At 40.2% G+C, this 16348-nt stretch overlaps 1 protein-coding gene across 2 annotated transcripts in view; it reads right to left on the reverse strand.

Moving 5' to 3' along the window:
* RNF130 (ring finger protein 130) overlaps positions 1-16348 on the reverse strand; it is a 74300-nt gene that overhangs the window by 23859 nt on the left and 34093 nt on the right. For both annotated transcript variants that reach the window (XM_015411074.1, XM_015411073.1), the window contains exons 4-5: positions 4177-4248; positions 2349-2431 (exon numbers count right to left, since the gene is read on the reverse strand). In XM_015411074.1, coding sequence (XP_015266560.1) covers positions 2349-2431; positions 4177-4248 — 155 coding nt within the window. The remainder of the gene's footprint in view (positions 1-2348; positions 2432-4176; positions 4249-16348) is intronic.

Below are 16348 nucleotides of genomic sequence, written 5' to 3' on the forward strand. Positions count from 1 at the left end.
GGGGCTCCGAAGCGGGGGATTACCCGCCCCCCGGGCACATTTGGTAACCCTAATGTGTGGGTCTAGTGGGAAAGGCTAACCAATTGGTCATCAATTGGCTGGATTTCATGGCAGATTTTGCTAATAGATGGGAGGAATACCTAATTCCTTCTTTCCATGACAGATCTCCATCGCCGAGATTTTACAAATGGATTGGATGAAATGTATAGATTCTGAAAATGATTTGAATATGAAAGTTATTGATGGTAAAACCAGTATAGGTGTGTAAAACATGTTTTCAACTATACTTGAACTGTTAATTTGAAACTAAGTATGAGCTCCACTATCGTAGCTATGTTTGATTTGTTGCTATGTGTTGTTATTGTGTTGTTGTTTTATGTTTCTTGTAGTTTTTCTTTTCTTTCTTTCTGAAAATAATAAAATTTCCCGGTCAAATGGGAAAAAGAAAAAAAAGATAAACTTTTAAAAAAGATTTGAGAATAACCTACCAAACTATTTTTCCTAAAGGTAAAAACCTTTAACTCAAAGTCAAAGCTAACATAACTATCACCCCGGTTCTATATTCATAATTCCTATGTGGAGTTAAACCCCATTATACTCTGTTCCACTCAAAGGTGTATTTGTGGGGGAGAGAAACAGAATAACAAGTCTAAATGCAGTAACAACAGAGTGGTTGACATATAAAGAGAAACAATTCCATATTACAGTAGAGTTGAATATATATCCTTAGTCTGAGCAGGGAGTTTATGGGATACGGGTATGGTATTGGCACTTGCCATGCCTTTACAGAACAGGTGGTAACTCCATTTCTCAGAAAGCTATCAATTACAGAACTTTAGGCAGGTTTAGAAATTTAAGAAAGAACAGCCTAAACTTCTGGTAGCAAAAAACAAGGGGAGGGGAAGACGGAAAGAGATTTTGCTAATTCAGGAACACCAGAGCAAGTGGGAGTTATTAATACTGCCCAGTAGCATCTACTGAGTGGAATTTTGTATATATCCCCTGTATTCCAAGAAATAACCAACAGGAATGACGAAACTTACATATCACCAATAATGTGGCAGTTCCAGAAAAACTGGAATCTGAAAACTTTTCAAAAACTGTCCAATGTCCTAAATGGAGAATGATATGACTTGGCATGCTTTTTTTTGACATAGTTAATAAGCAAATTTAAGAAGTACCCCATGTTTACTTTATTTCCCAATAGCAAAAAACACTTGAAACCCAAATCAAGTGCTGTTTAAATGTAATGCTCAAGTAAATTCACACCTTTATGCGGGTATTTCTCTTGGAATAATACTCGTGAAATTTAAAAACAACACAGCATATATGTCCCTTATATTGTTTAAAGTTGAGGGGGGAATTAAAGCCACTGAAAACCTTTTACACAAACAAATAACTGTGCTTTGGCTTGGATACTACCTAGATTGGCATGGGGAGAGATGATTTTCACCCTGCCCCCCAGGAGACCTTTGATTGCCTTCCTAAGCTATTCCAGAGGATCCCCTGTTCTCCAGAAACAGCATTTCAAGTGAAATTTTGGGCTGCTGTATAAGGGAGCAATCAGCAAAAATCTTCCCTACGTGCCTATGGAAATCTACATGGGATCCAATCTATGATGTGCAATGTACCTAGCTGTACATTTATGTATTTCAAAAGAATATTTTGTCCACAGAGGTCACTAGGGCACTTCATCAATTGTATTACTTGCTAGTTCCACATCAGACTGATGACCACAAAATTTCTTCTAGCAAGTGAGAGGAGTCATATGAATAACGATCTCAGCACTGACTTTCATTTGGCCTGCACAGCCAATCAGGTGAATTCAACTTGATTTTTTAACTTAGATTACTGTAAATACTTGTGGTTTACAAAATCAGTAACACAATTCCTAGAGACCTGAAAAACCTTAATTACAACTTTGAAACTGCCAAGTGTGCCTAATATTGTATTGGCAATTGCAACCATCCATCATCATTAATTCTATATAGATCAACTGATTTTTCAAAATTGAATATTCACCACAGAAAAATAAAGCACTGAAAAAATTTTCTACCGCACATCTCTGCATTTAACAATTTTCGTCCCACTTTTCCCTCTATTCTTTTCATTCACAAACCACTTGTCATAGTATACCTAACATTTAAATCATCTAACCCTTCTTAGCACCCCGCCCCCCAACTGCACAGAGCAGTTTTGCAAAGTATATGCATTGTTACAGCCCAAAGTGTGCATCTAAACAAATGCATTGAAAATTAATGTAAATCTGAGAAAGCAAAACTCCCTGTGCATACAGTCTTAAGCATAAAGCGTTCTCCAAAAAAGAGGAAGAAAAACTATGGGCTTACTTGCAAGGCAGAATGCGGACAACATCATTCTGCTTGTAACTTTCAATGCAGACAGCACAATGATCAAAGTCTGGGTCTGTTTCCTAAAATGGACACACAGAAAATTCATGTAATAACTAGCACTGAACAAATACCCCAAAAGCAAACAGATGTCACAATCCAAGCTCTCTATTGTGGGATAACTAGGACAATTAGAATAGACTTTACAAGTGACAGATGGGAGAACGATAATTGTGAGAGTTCTGCTTAGGGATGTGCATTCGGTTCGTCTGAACCGAATGCACCCCCAAAAATGGCCCATTCCGGCTCCTTTCTGGCTGTTGCGGACTGATTCAGATTCTCTGATCTGAATCAGCTTGCTGCTGAATTGCGGTGGCAATTTGGCCCCATTATATCCTATGGGCCACTGAAGTCAATGCGAAAACATCGGGTATATTCTGGGGGCTGGAGGGGAGGGGGTTTGAGGGAGAGGCAGGGTAGCATAGCTGCTGGGGCCCCTCCACAAGATACCCACCACGTTTCAAGAACATTGGACCAGGCCCCAAGCAGGTTACCCTCATCCCCTCCATTGTTCTCTATGGTGGGAAAAAAGTTACACCAATGTTCTTGAAACTTGGTGGGTATCTTGGGGAGCTCTGAAAGAACTGTGACTGGCCCAAGATCACTCAGTTGGCTGCATGTGGAGGAGTGGGGAATCAAACTTGGTTCTCCAGATTACAGCCCACCACTCTTAGCCACTACATCACACTGGCTCTCCACAGTTGGAAATGGAAATGAATTAGCAACTTCACAGGTGGAAATGGACAGCCAATATTTCATGCAGAGAATCTTGATGGGTTACACTAATGAAGGATCAATTTTCCTACTGTCCACAATGCAGACTCCATTTTGTTAAATTCTGCATATGTTGTAGGGAAGGCAACAACTATTCCTATGCATATAGGTGAATTTATTGCAGGCTCTCATAACCAAATATCTAGAAATCAAAAGAGTTTGGGGGCAAACAGAAAGGGGAAAATACTAAAGAAACAAAGTATCAATACTTCTCCCTAGAATGGTGTACAACTATTGGGGCAGTGTTAGATTATTGACTGGTAACCCAAAGAAAACAATTTCTTATGCAAAATAAAAATCTAAATTATAGCTAGGCTTATATAAAATAAAGGAAGATTTAAATAAATTTAGGCATGGTAGCAAAGGATGGTAGGGCCAAGTAACTATCGGTGGTGCTATTAGTAACAACTGACTGCTATGGTGGAAGCCCTGAGCCACAGGTCCCTGTGACTACTGCCTGGCCCAGCCGCCCCCCAACTGAAGCGGACCAATAGAATCTAATGTAAACATTGGAAAAGCTAGCACTTTAAAATGGTTGATTTTAATAATTGTTTTATATTACTGTACTATTTAATGTAATGAATTGTGTTTTATGTATTATGAAATTTCAATTTTGTTGTAAGCCGCCCTGAGCCAGCCTAGGCCGGAATGGGCGGGATATAAATAAGTAAGTAAGTAAGTAAGTAACAATGTGTCCATGATAATACAATGCTGTTTCGCCAAGAATGAAAAACAAATAGAACTCTGTAGGCTGCAAATAGTTTCCCCACTTTTAAAGAGTTGAGATGGACAGCTGAATTAGCAGTTGAAACAGGTAATGACAAAGAACAAGAAGGGAGGGTCTGGGCAAAAGCCCACTGAATAATTATTTAAAAGACTGAACAAAAAATGACAATTGCAGCAAGGTGAATCAATCATAAAGCGAGAGAATTATCTAGAGATTAATAGTATTACTTATAAAGTAAAATATATCGTTAACATTTAGTGAGAATACCTTATCACCCTTCTTTACAGTCCTTGTTGTTAGTTTGCCAACAGCTTTCTTGGCAGCATCTCCAAGACGACGCTGTATAAAAATAATAAGCATAGTTAAGCACTGGAAAACAGAACTTCTACATCTTAAGTAACTTCCCTTGGCTATATACTAAATCAAAATGGTGCCTTATTTCTACTTATCCATTATATCTCACAAATAGTCCAGAGGAATAATGAATACAATATTGCAGCTGAGGTAACTTTTAAAACTCAAGTCTGGCCATAAACATCAAGCTCATTTTTATTCACATACATTTTGGTTACAAGTTGAACTATCTGTGCTTAAAGTGCATAGTCTAACTTAGTCTTCCAGGACAATTGAGACTTGTCATCTGCCATCTGATTCAATAGACTTATTTGACAGGTCACTTTGAATTGAGCAAACTTACATTTCCTTGCTTCAGTAACCAGGAATCCCACATGGGTGGGAGATTAGGCTAATGTGGTACAGAGAAAGCAAGGCAAGTACCTGAGTAGCTTAAAACACACATAAAAAGTTTATTTTCAAAGATATGTTTTCCAGGAAGTAGTCTTATTCATTGTTGTAGCTATCCTGTATACTGATGAAGCCTTTTGAAAGTGTACAGTTATATTTACTTTTTCCAAATTTCTGTTGAATTTTAAAGCAAGAAGAGATTTAATTTCAAGTTTATTTTAATGTATGCTAAATATTTGTGCTTTATACATTGTTGTAAGATGACAGAATATCAAACAATTTAGCACTCTAAACAAGAGTTTATCCACTTAAGATAAAACCACACCAAAAACATTATCCCTCTCAAATTCCAGCAGTGGGATTCCATAAAAGCAATGAATTTGTTTTCAAAACAATTTAACTTTAAAATGGTAATGATACTTTCTGACTCCTCTATCATAAAATAATGATAAAAAATCCACAACACTGTGTAGCAAATTAAAAACAGAATTATTAGCTAGCATTCCATAGCAAATCACCTTCTGAAATGAAAAGGGGTTTAAATTCCCATTTCTTTCAGTCAGGGATTCAGCCTTCATTCCCTATATATGAAATATGAATAACACAGTCATAATAATAATGATCAGTCTTATAGAATTCTTCCAATAAGTATGCATATGAAATGTACTGCAAATGTAAGTGATCTAGAAACAAAAGGCTGGATCCAGTGGTCCATCCTGTAAAATACTTTATTGAAGTGAGTGAAATGCTTAAGACAAGGTTTTACTCACTCAAAATGTATAGCATGAAAAGCCTGAGGACTTTTTCTTTTTCAATTTTTCCACTGGAAAAGTTTAAAGGTAAATTTGTAAACGTATGTATGATCACCATCTCTTGGGTTTTTAGAGGGTTTTCTTTACTTTCTCCCATAGATGTTAATTCCCCTTCCCTGGATTTTCTGTATGTAGTTTTTAGTATGTAGTTATTAGAAAATGCAATAAAAAATATCCCCCTCTGGGGGTACAACAAAAAGAAAGAAAGAAAATCAACACATTTGGGGAAGCATTAAAAAAATTCCTATGAAATATGCTTCTCTCTTTTGGAATGAATAAAATGAGCTAAGATTGCATAGGGTACAGCAGTCTGAAACGCTCTCTCTCCTCTCTCAGACACACACGCACACACTTTATTTGCAATTTTGGTTGTAGAAAACGAAGGCATTTATACTTTTGAATCCCATAAATATGCCAATGAATACAACACATTCTTGGAAATTTTACACCTCTATGTAGCGTTCTACAGTACCAAGAAGAAAGCGGTGTCTGCATTTAAAGAGCTCAGCATAATTTTTGCCACAAAATCTGTGTGCAAATGGATTCTCTACCCTGAGAAATACCCACTGATACAGCTAACTCAGGATTGCTTACTAAAATTAAGCAATATTGGACTCAGGTAGTCTTCGTAAGTATGCAGTTTGCTATATCATCAAGATGGAAGTGTAGATGTACTTGAAGGACAGATCACTATTACATCTCCCTACTGGCATCCTCTCATGATCATTAGTCCATACACAGTCTCTCTGACTCCACCCTGAGTCAACTCTGTTCAGTCACATGCACTTTTGAATTTGAGGCTTGGCTCCTTAGAATATCTTTTTGCTGTGTCTTTGGTAATTTTCAGTAATGTGAACTTTGCAATGTGAACCTTAAGGGAGTTATGGGATGGTTGTGAATGGTTGTGTGAGTGTATATGAGTATGGCTGTAGATCACTGAAATGATTGCACCTTTAATTTCGTTGTACTATATACAATGACAATAAAGTATATTATTATTAAGGATGCTACAGCAACTACAGCTTAATTCTATTACTCCAAAATGTTGTCTCCTTGGCTAGTCCTTCCCGTGACATGCAGGAAGCCTGAATCTGTATACCTGCATGGTAGACAGCTGTGTGGAATAAAATCCAAGCATTCTTACAGAGGAGCAGGAATAATGATGACAGCAACAGCAGCAGAGGTACTATTCAGCAGCCAGGAACCAAGTTTACACGCTCCTACAAATTACAGCTCAGAAGTTCAAAGGTATTGTATACTGATCAAAAGAATCTAATTCCAGAGTAATAAATTAACAGAACCAGTAAGAGTCAGTGGTCCAACCAACATCCATCCCACAGTTTGTATTAAACTGTAAATATAGAGTAACAAATTAGAGCAGGAGCAAATTGTCTGATAGGAAGGTATTGTTATTACACCAAGGCCCAGTTCAGATTAATGGTACAGCTCTCTTTTAATCATTGTTTGGAATCCTGATTACAGGGTAAGCATGAACTATTGCTGCTGATTAGAATATATATATATTAGTATACAACCAAAGTAGAAATCTCCGAATAGCTAACTACGTACAAGGAGAAGAAATGGAGAAACATGAGTCTGAGGATTCTTCAGGCTCATTCACACAGCAACAGTCTCTGACATGGCCTTGCTTCCACACTATGGCCAATTTCCACATGACTTCGGCCTCTCTCCTATATATTTTCTCTTTTTCTCTCTCTCCTATATTTATGAAGAAGGCTCCTGAGCATTCCTTGGACAGCAAAGGTGACAAACAAGCAAGTACTGGAGCACATAAAATCAGACATGTCACTGGAAGGAAAAATCATAAAACTGCAACTGACTTATTTTGGCTATGTCATGCGAAGAACTCACTAGAAAAAGCAATTATGCTTTGATGGGTTACGGGCTAGACACCATAAAAGCTGACACAAGCCTGAGTGTGGAACGACTCAAAAACAGTAGAAGATCAGAAAATGTGGAGAGTTGGCCCATAGAATCACCAAGATTTGGACACGACTGAATGGTTAACAACAACATATTTATAATACATGACTATGCTTCTTTTTATCTCCTTGTCTATAATGAGCAGCTCAGCAACGGTAACAAACGTGTTATGGTTCATAAGAGAAAGAAAGGAGGCAATCTGGTCTGGAAGTCAAATGGGTTGTAGTGTGCTGCCCTTGCTCTAGAGCAACATATACTGTGTACCCTACAACATGTCACAATTCGGAGAAGCCATTTCTAGGATTTCAGCACCAGAAAACTACATAAGCCAGCCCTGTATGTGCTTTGAGCCATGTTGATACAATAAGTAGGCCCTAATACTCTCCCCTCCCCATATTATAAGAACAGCAGAAGACTAAAGACAGCTTCCAAAATAAGTAGAACAGTAAAAGCGGTAAAACAGCTAAAATGCATTTAAGCTATAACACCAAAACAATGCCAACAGCATAAACACCAGAGGCCTAATTTCCACAATTTTAAGTAAATAAACTTTACATTAAAAAAAATCTAGATGGGTTCATAATGAGACAATGGCTGGCTCAATTGCATTTTTAAGAGAAGTGGATTTGGAGAGGGCTGTTGCCTACTACTAATTACCATTATGTCCCCCATTTTTCCTACCCTAAGACACTACAAAACATCAAAGATAACCTCATGAAATGCAGCTGAACAAATTGAGTAATACCGATCACACTAGGAAGCATGCAGAGCCCACTGGGTGTGCTACCAGTTGCCAAGTACAGAAACTCCCCTTTATTACCACATCTCTCCTTGAACTCTAGAAGCCACAGGATTTCTGAAATGCTTGATGGATATATGCAAGGTCATGCAGTATTTTCAAATAAAGAGGAAGTCTGCTTCCACAATAGCTTGAAATTAGGAGCTCAGTTCAAATGAGCAGTTATGCTATCACTGTTTTCTGATTTACAATACCTAAGCTTTTCTGACTGTGCTGTAGTTGCTGTTGCCTCCTCATGAAACTTTAATAAGATAAGCTTTTTAAACCACATAAAATTTTTATCAAGTTTCTCCTGACCTTTGTAAAACTCTAAAGAAGGAAAAAGGTCACAGAAGCCTTTCATCTACTGAGCAACTGCTCTGAAGTGTGGTTTCTGAAAACAGAAGTTAGGAAACAGGATTGCTCCCTATTTAGATCAGTTGCTTGTTATGTTTTTCAGTTGAAAGAAATACAAAATAAGCAAAACATGAACATAAAAAGATGAAGTCTAAAATAAACAATAATGAAATACCACACACAAAAGGATGTCATAAACAAAAATGCCAATAACTGGCTTCAGAAGTACTAGGGAAAATGCACAGATCAGAAGGAGGCCCTTACCCTTCTTACAGAACAACAAACCTCAAATAGGCTGGCAGAATCTAATTAAAATATTTCTGTGTTGCAGAGTGACCAGAAGTACCTTTTCTGAAAGCATCTCCAATAACTTCTGCTCAGAGCTAAACCTTTGTCCCCAGAAACATAAAATGCTTTGTTTGCACTTGGCAGTACTTTAACAGCATGTTAGGACAATTAGTCCATTACTGGGGGTGGGGTGGGGATGACTGGAGAAGCACAAACAGAGCACTAGTCCACCGTCTAATCTACCCTTTCTGGGCAAGACAGTTGAAAGAGTGGTGGCTGAGCAACCTCGAGTCTTCTGGAATGACACATCTGCTCGATCCTTCTTTCAGTTAGGTTTCAGATTAGGCTATGGGTTGGAGACAGCACTGATGAGCTCTGCTTGAATGTAGATGAATGCTGTGCTTCTTTGTTGTTACTGGATCTATCAGCAGAGTTTAATACTGTGGAGCATGCCATTCTTTTCAGAGGACTGGAGGCAGAAGAATCAAACCATGTCCTTTGGAATGGTATAAATCATTCCTTACAGATTAGACTGAAGAGGGTTGATACAGAAGACCAGATGTCATCAATGTGGGACTGGCCCTGTGGAGTTCCACAAGGCTGTTTTATCTTCTTTTTCTTAAATGCAACTGGTGGAATGGGGCATGTTATAAAACAAAATTCATTGCAAGCAAAAAACTAATCATGGAACGAGATTCTAATCACATCTCCTCCAGAACTGCAGTGAAACTTGAAGAGAACTTTTAACATTTTTACCAACCAGCCGAATAGAGTTCTGAAGAACTTGAAAGCTTTCATGTTGTTTCATGTCATAATACTGACTTGCAAACCCTACAGTGAGGGGACAGGCGGACTGCTTTTCAATAACATTGGGGCCAAATGACCCTATATGCTCAGAGCAGCTCATAATCAAAAGGCTTGTATTATTATAGTTATACATTGTTGCTCACTTGCATCTGGGGTGCACAGGGCATACAATAGTTGTGTGAATTGCGAATGTGACTCTCAGAGATCTGTAGAGTAAGTACTGCTGGCCTAGACTGCCCAAGACTGCTATAATTGACTTGGCTGTTGTGATTAAATGGCTAATTATGAACAAGTTGAAATTGAATTTTGAAAAGACTGAGGCAGTGGTGTACCTAGCCTATTTGGTGCCCAGGGCAGATAATTTAAAAAACAAAACAAAAACACTTTTTTTTGTCATCAAGTCACAGCTGACTTATGGTGACCCTGCAGGTTTTTCAAGGCAAGAGACGTTCAGAGGGAGTTTGCCACTGCCTGCCCTGCTCAGCTTCTGATATCTGACAAGATCAGGCTAGGCTACAGCTTTGATTACATTCAGAGGAAAATACATGGAGAAATAGGCTACAGCTTTGACTACATTCAGAGGAAAATACATGGAGAAATACTGTTATACACATACATATAAATTGGTGGAATAAAGATAAACTTAAAAAAAATATCTTAGAATAACCGACCAAAACTATTTTTCCTAAAGGTAAAACCCTTTAACTCAAAGTTAAAGCTAATATAACTACCACCCCAGTTCTATAGTCATAATTCCTAAGTGGAGTTGAGCCTCATTATACTCTCTTTCATTCAAACTTGTAGAATGGAATTGATAGCTCAAAGAAAACAAACCAACCCTAACTGGCTTATCCTCTCAGATAAATGTCTTTAGAAACCAATAACTAAGAAAGAGGATAGTAAAAAAATTCTTTGGATTTAATATTCTCATGCTCTTACTGGTAAAACCATGTTACAGCATGTTCTGTACAACTATATGTCAGTGTTTAGCCAACATATGGCCAGAATTCAAAGAACAGTACCAGACATCCAAGCTGCATGGTAAAACTTTGGAAACAGAAAGCATTTAAAAAATATTTGATATGGCATATGCTATCACTTCATTATTCATAAGCTATTTTTAAAAACTCCAGAACATGGCCAAGCCCTAAAGCAGTTGTTTAGATTTGTTTTTATTTTATAGATAACGGCTTAAAATGAATAGGATACCTCATTCCACAGACATACATCCCCGTGTCAACCCTCCCTTACCAAACATGTATGCACAGAACTTTCTGTAACAAAGACAGGAAGTAATTATGCTGTTCTACATGTCCATGTATTTTAAACTGGAAGCCAATTTAATACTGCCTGTGACAGAACCTTGAGGCTCAAGAATGAGGGGGAAAAGCACCACTCCCTGACTAGGTCTTTTTATAGTTAACCATCCAGGCAACAGTTCTACATTTGTACCTACCTTCCTCCTTGGTTCAACAACTTGCTCTGTCTAACTGTATTCATGCTCATACCATACAACTCCAACTCTCCCTTTACCTTTTCCCATTCTATATCCCTCCCATGCTTCCATGTCCTGCACTAATCCCAACCATCATCTCCACTACTGACACTGAACACAAAAAGCTGCTGAAGTGCTGATGCAGCAATTACGTGCAAATGGAAGATGATTGGCTAAAATCGTAGCTGCATTCTATTCTAACTTCAGAGGAACAACAGGACTAGCTAGGCAAGAACACCTGAAGATTTGGTCATATGTGTGGCCTGTAAGCCACTTGCATTTCAAACATTCAAACATTTAAAAGTAATGGAAACCACACTCTTCAATATCTAAGTTTTAAAAAACACACACAAAAGCAATTCCAGGTTGAGTCTTGACACAAGTCACAGGAACCTTGCAATAATTAGGCTACTAAAGCAGAAGGCTGTGGTATTAGGCTTGCTGTTTCTCTGCTAGATAATGGATATGTTGGTTTTTTAATTTTTTTATCTTTTTTATACTACAATCTCTACAAAGGAAAGGGGTAATACAACGATTCTAAAACTGAAATTAAAGCAAGGATCAAATATATTCAAAGTTTCTAATTATTCTGTCCTGCAAACTTGCATTAAAGAGGATATGATACTGTTTGTCTTATTTTAGATATCATTTAAACTGAGTCTTTAAACAGTTTTTAAATGCATTACAGTCCAAAAAGAACTATCAGAATTTCTTGTTTTTCTTGTGTTTCTTTTTTATCATAGTCTAATTTTGAGAATTTTAGGAGCAGCTGCCCCTTTTTTATCATTAGAGTCTTCTGAGGAACTATCAGGCACGCTTGAGCTGTCTTCTGAGTCTTGTGAGCTCTTCTCTTCTTCTTGTACGTTGTCCTCTGTTTTCCCTTTATCCGCCGGTTTTGACTGTTGTTCCAGAAATTTCTTTGCTTTATGTAGAGAGTCGGTCTTCATCTTTTTGCCGCTTTTGTTGAATATAAGCCCTTCTGGAAAAATCCACCTGAAGGGGATGGAATGATTTTGTAGAAATGAAATTAGATTTTTATATTGTTGTCTCCATTTTCGTATTTCAAATGGAATATTTTTTAAGGTCCTCGCTTTTTCTCCTTTAATTTTCAGTGCTTTCTCATTTGCCGCTTTAAGGATTGCGTCTCTGCTTGATCTTTTGGAGAATTTAACAAAAATTTCACTAGGTAGATTATTTTTCTTAATGTACTCTGGATAGGTTCTATAGACCAAGTCTAGCTTGCTTTGAATTATTTCCACTTTAGAGCCTACCATTGGTGCAAATGTTTCGCTTAGTATTTCTTTTAAATTCTCCCCCTTCAGGAACACCCTGAAAATGCAGGACATACGATAATTTCTCCATTTGTAGCTGTAATAATTGTTCTTTATCAGAGATTCACTCTTTTCCCATTTCCTCCAGTCACAAAACAGTTCAGTTCCCTTAGATCTAATATGGGTCGAACGCCTCCATCTCGCTTCGGGACTATGAAGTATTGGGAATAAAACCCCATCCCGTGGAGGTGTGGTGGTACATGTTTAATGGCTCCCTTCTGCAGAAGGACGGACACCTCCTCTAGGAGAGGTGGGGAAGGAATCGTGGAGACGACGACAGGAGTATTGGGGTTCTGGTGGAACTGGATTTGGTAGCCTCGGGTCAAGATGGACAGCACCCACTCGTCCGAGGTGATGTGACGCCAAGTTTGAAGAAAAGGTGACTGGGAAGTCAAAAACCCTGACTCGGTGACTGGGAAATCAAAAACCCTGCTTGGAGGGTTTGGTCTGTTTGGTGCGGGAAGATTGTTGCCCGGAACCGAATCTTGGTTTCTGGAAGGCGGATTTTTGGCCTCCCGAAGATGTTCATGGTCTCCATTGTGAGTCCGGAGACTGATGACGTAGGGTACGCCTCTGCCAAGATCTCGATCAGGTGCAGGGACAGTATTGTTGCCTCGCAGAGGATGACACTCCTAGAGCTCGAGAAGCTTTTATGCTTTTATCTAATTCTTGTAAAGTAGAATCAGTAGTGGCATTGAAAAGTCCCAGGCCATCAAATGGAAGGTCTTCCACATAAGATCTAGTATCCATGGGCAGATTAGTACTGCGGAGCCAGGAATGTCTCCTAAGAGCTATTGCAGAGGCCATAGTTCTGGAGGATGCCTCGAGGACATGCTTAGTAGTGTTGAGAGCTGTTTTGCCAACACCATGCCTTCCTTTTGGATGACTCTGGCTGCCTGGAGTTTGTCTTCTGGGAGGTGGGTCAGAAGTTCGGAGAACCGTTCCCAGAGAGTATATCGATACCTATTCATGCAGGCCAGGTAGTTAGTGGCCTTGACTCCCAATGCTCCTGTGGAGTAGAAGCGTCTGCCAAAGGCATCCAATTTCTTACCTTCCTTGTCAGAAGGTGCGAAGTGTGTCCTCTTGGATTTAGAGGAAGATGTTATCACCATTGAGTTTGGCTGAGGGTGCGAGAATAGGAATTCGGCATCTGCCTCTTGGACCCTATACATGTGGTCCAGTCGTCTCGTGGATACTGGGGCTGACGAGGGTTTTAGCCATGGTGCCTTTGCTGCCTGCAAAAGGACTGAAGACATGCATGGGCAATGCCAAGGTGGAAGAGGTATCAAGCTGAATCATATCAAAAACTGAATCTGTTGCCTGTGGATGTTGCTGGACAACAGAGAGACCTAAACAATGTGCCATTCTTTTGACTAAATCTGTATATGACGTAAGGTTGTCAGATGGGGATATGGGCAGGACCTCAGTGACATCCTGGTTGGGAGATTTATGGTCAGGAGAGGTATGAGCCTCAGATGCCTTCCATGAAGTCAGAGGAGTCTTGTTGTGGCATTTGGACCGAAGTGTCCTCTTGACAAGTTATCGGTTTTGTTGGGACGACAGGGTTTGGAGTGACCGGAGGGTTGAGAGGACGACTTAGTTCCAGAGTATGATGATCGTCTGGAGGAGGACGCGACAGAGATGTCGATGGTCTCGACCTGTAGGGCGACCTCGATCTATGAACAGAGTGGGACGAATAGTGGTCCCAATCAGAATAGCCCGCCGGAGTTAACCATGGCATGTATGGTGGATAAGCCCCTTACAGGTACCTCAACTGTTGTTGATCCCACGATATTGGTGGTGGAGGGGGCAGGAAGACTCTTGGGGAGCGACTTCTGGACCGTGGACATCTGGGAGACAAAGTAATAGCCTGTCTGTGAGAACCGTCCCTGTAGTTTCGGTCGTCGATATCGACAGATTGGACATGGAGACGCAGAGGATGACATCGCGTACTGCAAGAAACGTGTCGGTACCGACGTGTTTCCACATCGGGAGCCTTCGATATCATCGATGCCGGCGAAGTCGAAGGAGAGGGGAAGGCTCTGCACCCATTTGGTGACTTAGGAGCTCCACCGTGTCGATGTCGGAGTAAGGACGCTCCACTTGTCGGATGGGGGAATCCAATAGCTGGATGGTCGGTATCGGTGGAGGGAGTTTGGCCTCCGATATCGATACTGTCGTTGGAGCGGGAAGCACTTTAGGGGCATCACCCAGTGCAGGTACCGCTTCTTTCCCCTTCTTTGCCACCTTAAGGGACTTGGAGGTGCCCTTCCTTGTGGACTTATGATCTTTAGTCGCCTTGGCCTTCTTTTTGATTGGCATGGAAGCGGAAGATTGCGCCTTTGATGCCGGGAGCTTCGGTGTCGGGCGGTCAGCATCGGAGGCAGGTCTCTATGTCGGAGCTGTCGATGTTGATGGTCTCTCCTCCATCGCCGAAGCAGGAGTAAGGGCCGATTCTAGCAGCGCTACTTTAAGGTGTGCAGCTCGGTTCTTCCGCGTTTGATTGGAGAAACGAGCACAGTGACGACAGGACTCTGGTTGGTGAGACTCTCCAAGACAAAAAATGCACAGGGTATGATGGTCGGGAGGAGCAAGTTTGCTGCCGCAGCCCTGGCACCTATTGAAGAAACCCCACTTCTTCTCCATAAAAGAACGCGAAGAAGAGGGAACGTTTGGGGGGGGAGCCCGAAGGCCTGAGGTAATCGGTTGAGTCCCCCTCAACGGAAAGTAAAGGTTTTTTTAAAAAAAATAAGAGACAAATAAAAAGAGAAGAGACAGGAAAAATAAAATAAGGAAATAATTCTTAAGAGCTTTGAGGCGACTAGCCGAAAGTGAACCGATCCGATCTGAGCGACTAAAAACAGGTCTACTAAATGCGGCGGTAAGAAAGGAACGGGCGGGATGTCCACACCCACCCCTCTGGGCATGCGCGGTGGGGTTCCTGCGCATGCCCGAGGGACTGGGCGCGAAAATCCGTTAAAAGAGCTTGCTACAGCACCGATCGATCCAGCACGTGCGCACTAGATTCCCATTGGTGTGAAGCACAGAGACCACGTCGAAGATTTAGGAGTTAGTTCCCTCGAATAATCACTTCATAATCCATGAGCAGCCCTATACACAGAAGCAATACATTTTATATAGAAGTCTTCTCTATCAGTTGTCAGAATAATACCACCTCCAAAGGCTTAGAAGCTGACAAAAATGTGGAAATTCTTAACTAAATGCATATGAACCTGCCTTTGTCAATCTCACTGTTCCATCTACTCTGACAATACCTCCCCAGAGTCACAGGCAGACATCTTTCCCATTACCTGCTATGTCAGACCACTGTAACTGGATGTATCAGAGATGAAGCCTATGATTTTGTACATGCCTTCCATGTATTCTACCACTGAACTGTGCCCCTTCCCACTGTCTCTCGGAGAAAAGTGTTGCCTTTTGCACACCACAGAACAAATTCCTACACTTAAAATGAAGGAATTCCACCTTCCCCTTAGTAAGCAGGCCCCTCCCTTCATACCGATGAAATTCTACGAATACATATTTTATGACACCTGCTGAGAATCTTTCAGATTCAGAATCCTTATGAACAAGTCTTAGCTCATAACTTGTAATACTCTAAGGCACAGAAAGATCTGCATTCTAGCATGGAGAGGATTAAAAGTATGTTGCATTGGAACCAGCCCTCAATTAGTTTCAAATGAATGGTAAAGTACATTTTGGAAGGATTAACAGAGTTTAGCCTCTTCTTAGCATGGACTTCCAGAAAGGTTGCCTATATTCTTATGTGACATCACTCCATGACACAGTATAGGTTTCAAAGTGTCACTTCACACAGGCTTTCAGATGTCTCCAGAGCCCAAGGCAATTGTTGGACAAACTT

The sequence above is a fragment of the Gekko japonicus genome, unplaced genomic scaffold, assembly GCF_001447785.1.
Source record: "Gekko japonicus isolate JY-2015 unplaced genomic scaffold, Gekko_japonicus_V1.1 scaffold699, whole genome shotgun sequence".
Classification (NCBI taxonomy): domain Eukaryota; kingdom Metazoa; phylum Chordata; class Lepidosauria; order Squamata; family Gekkonidae; genus Gekko; species Gekko japonicus.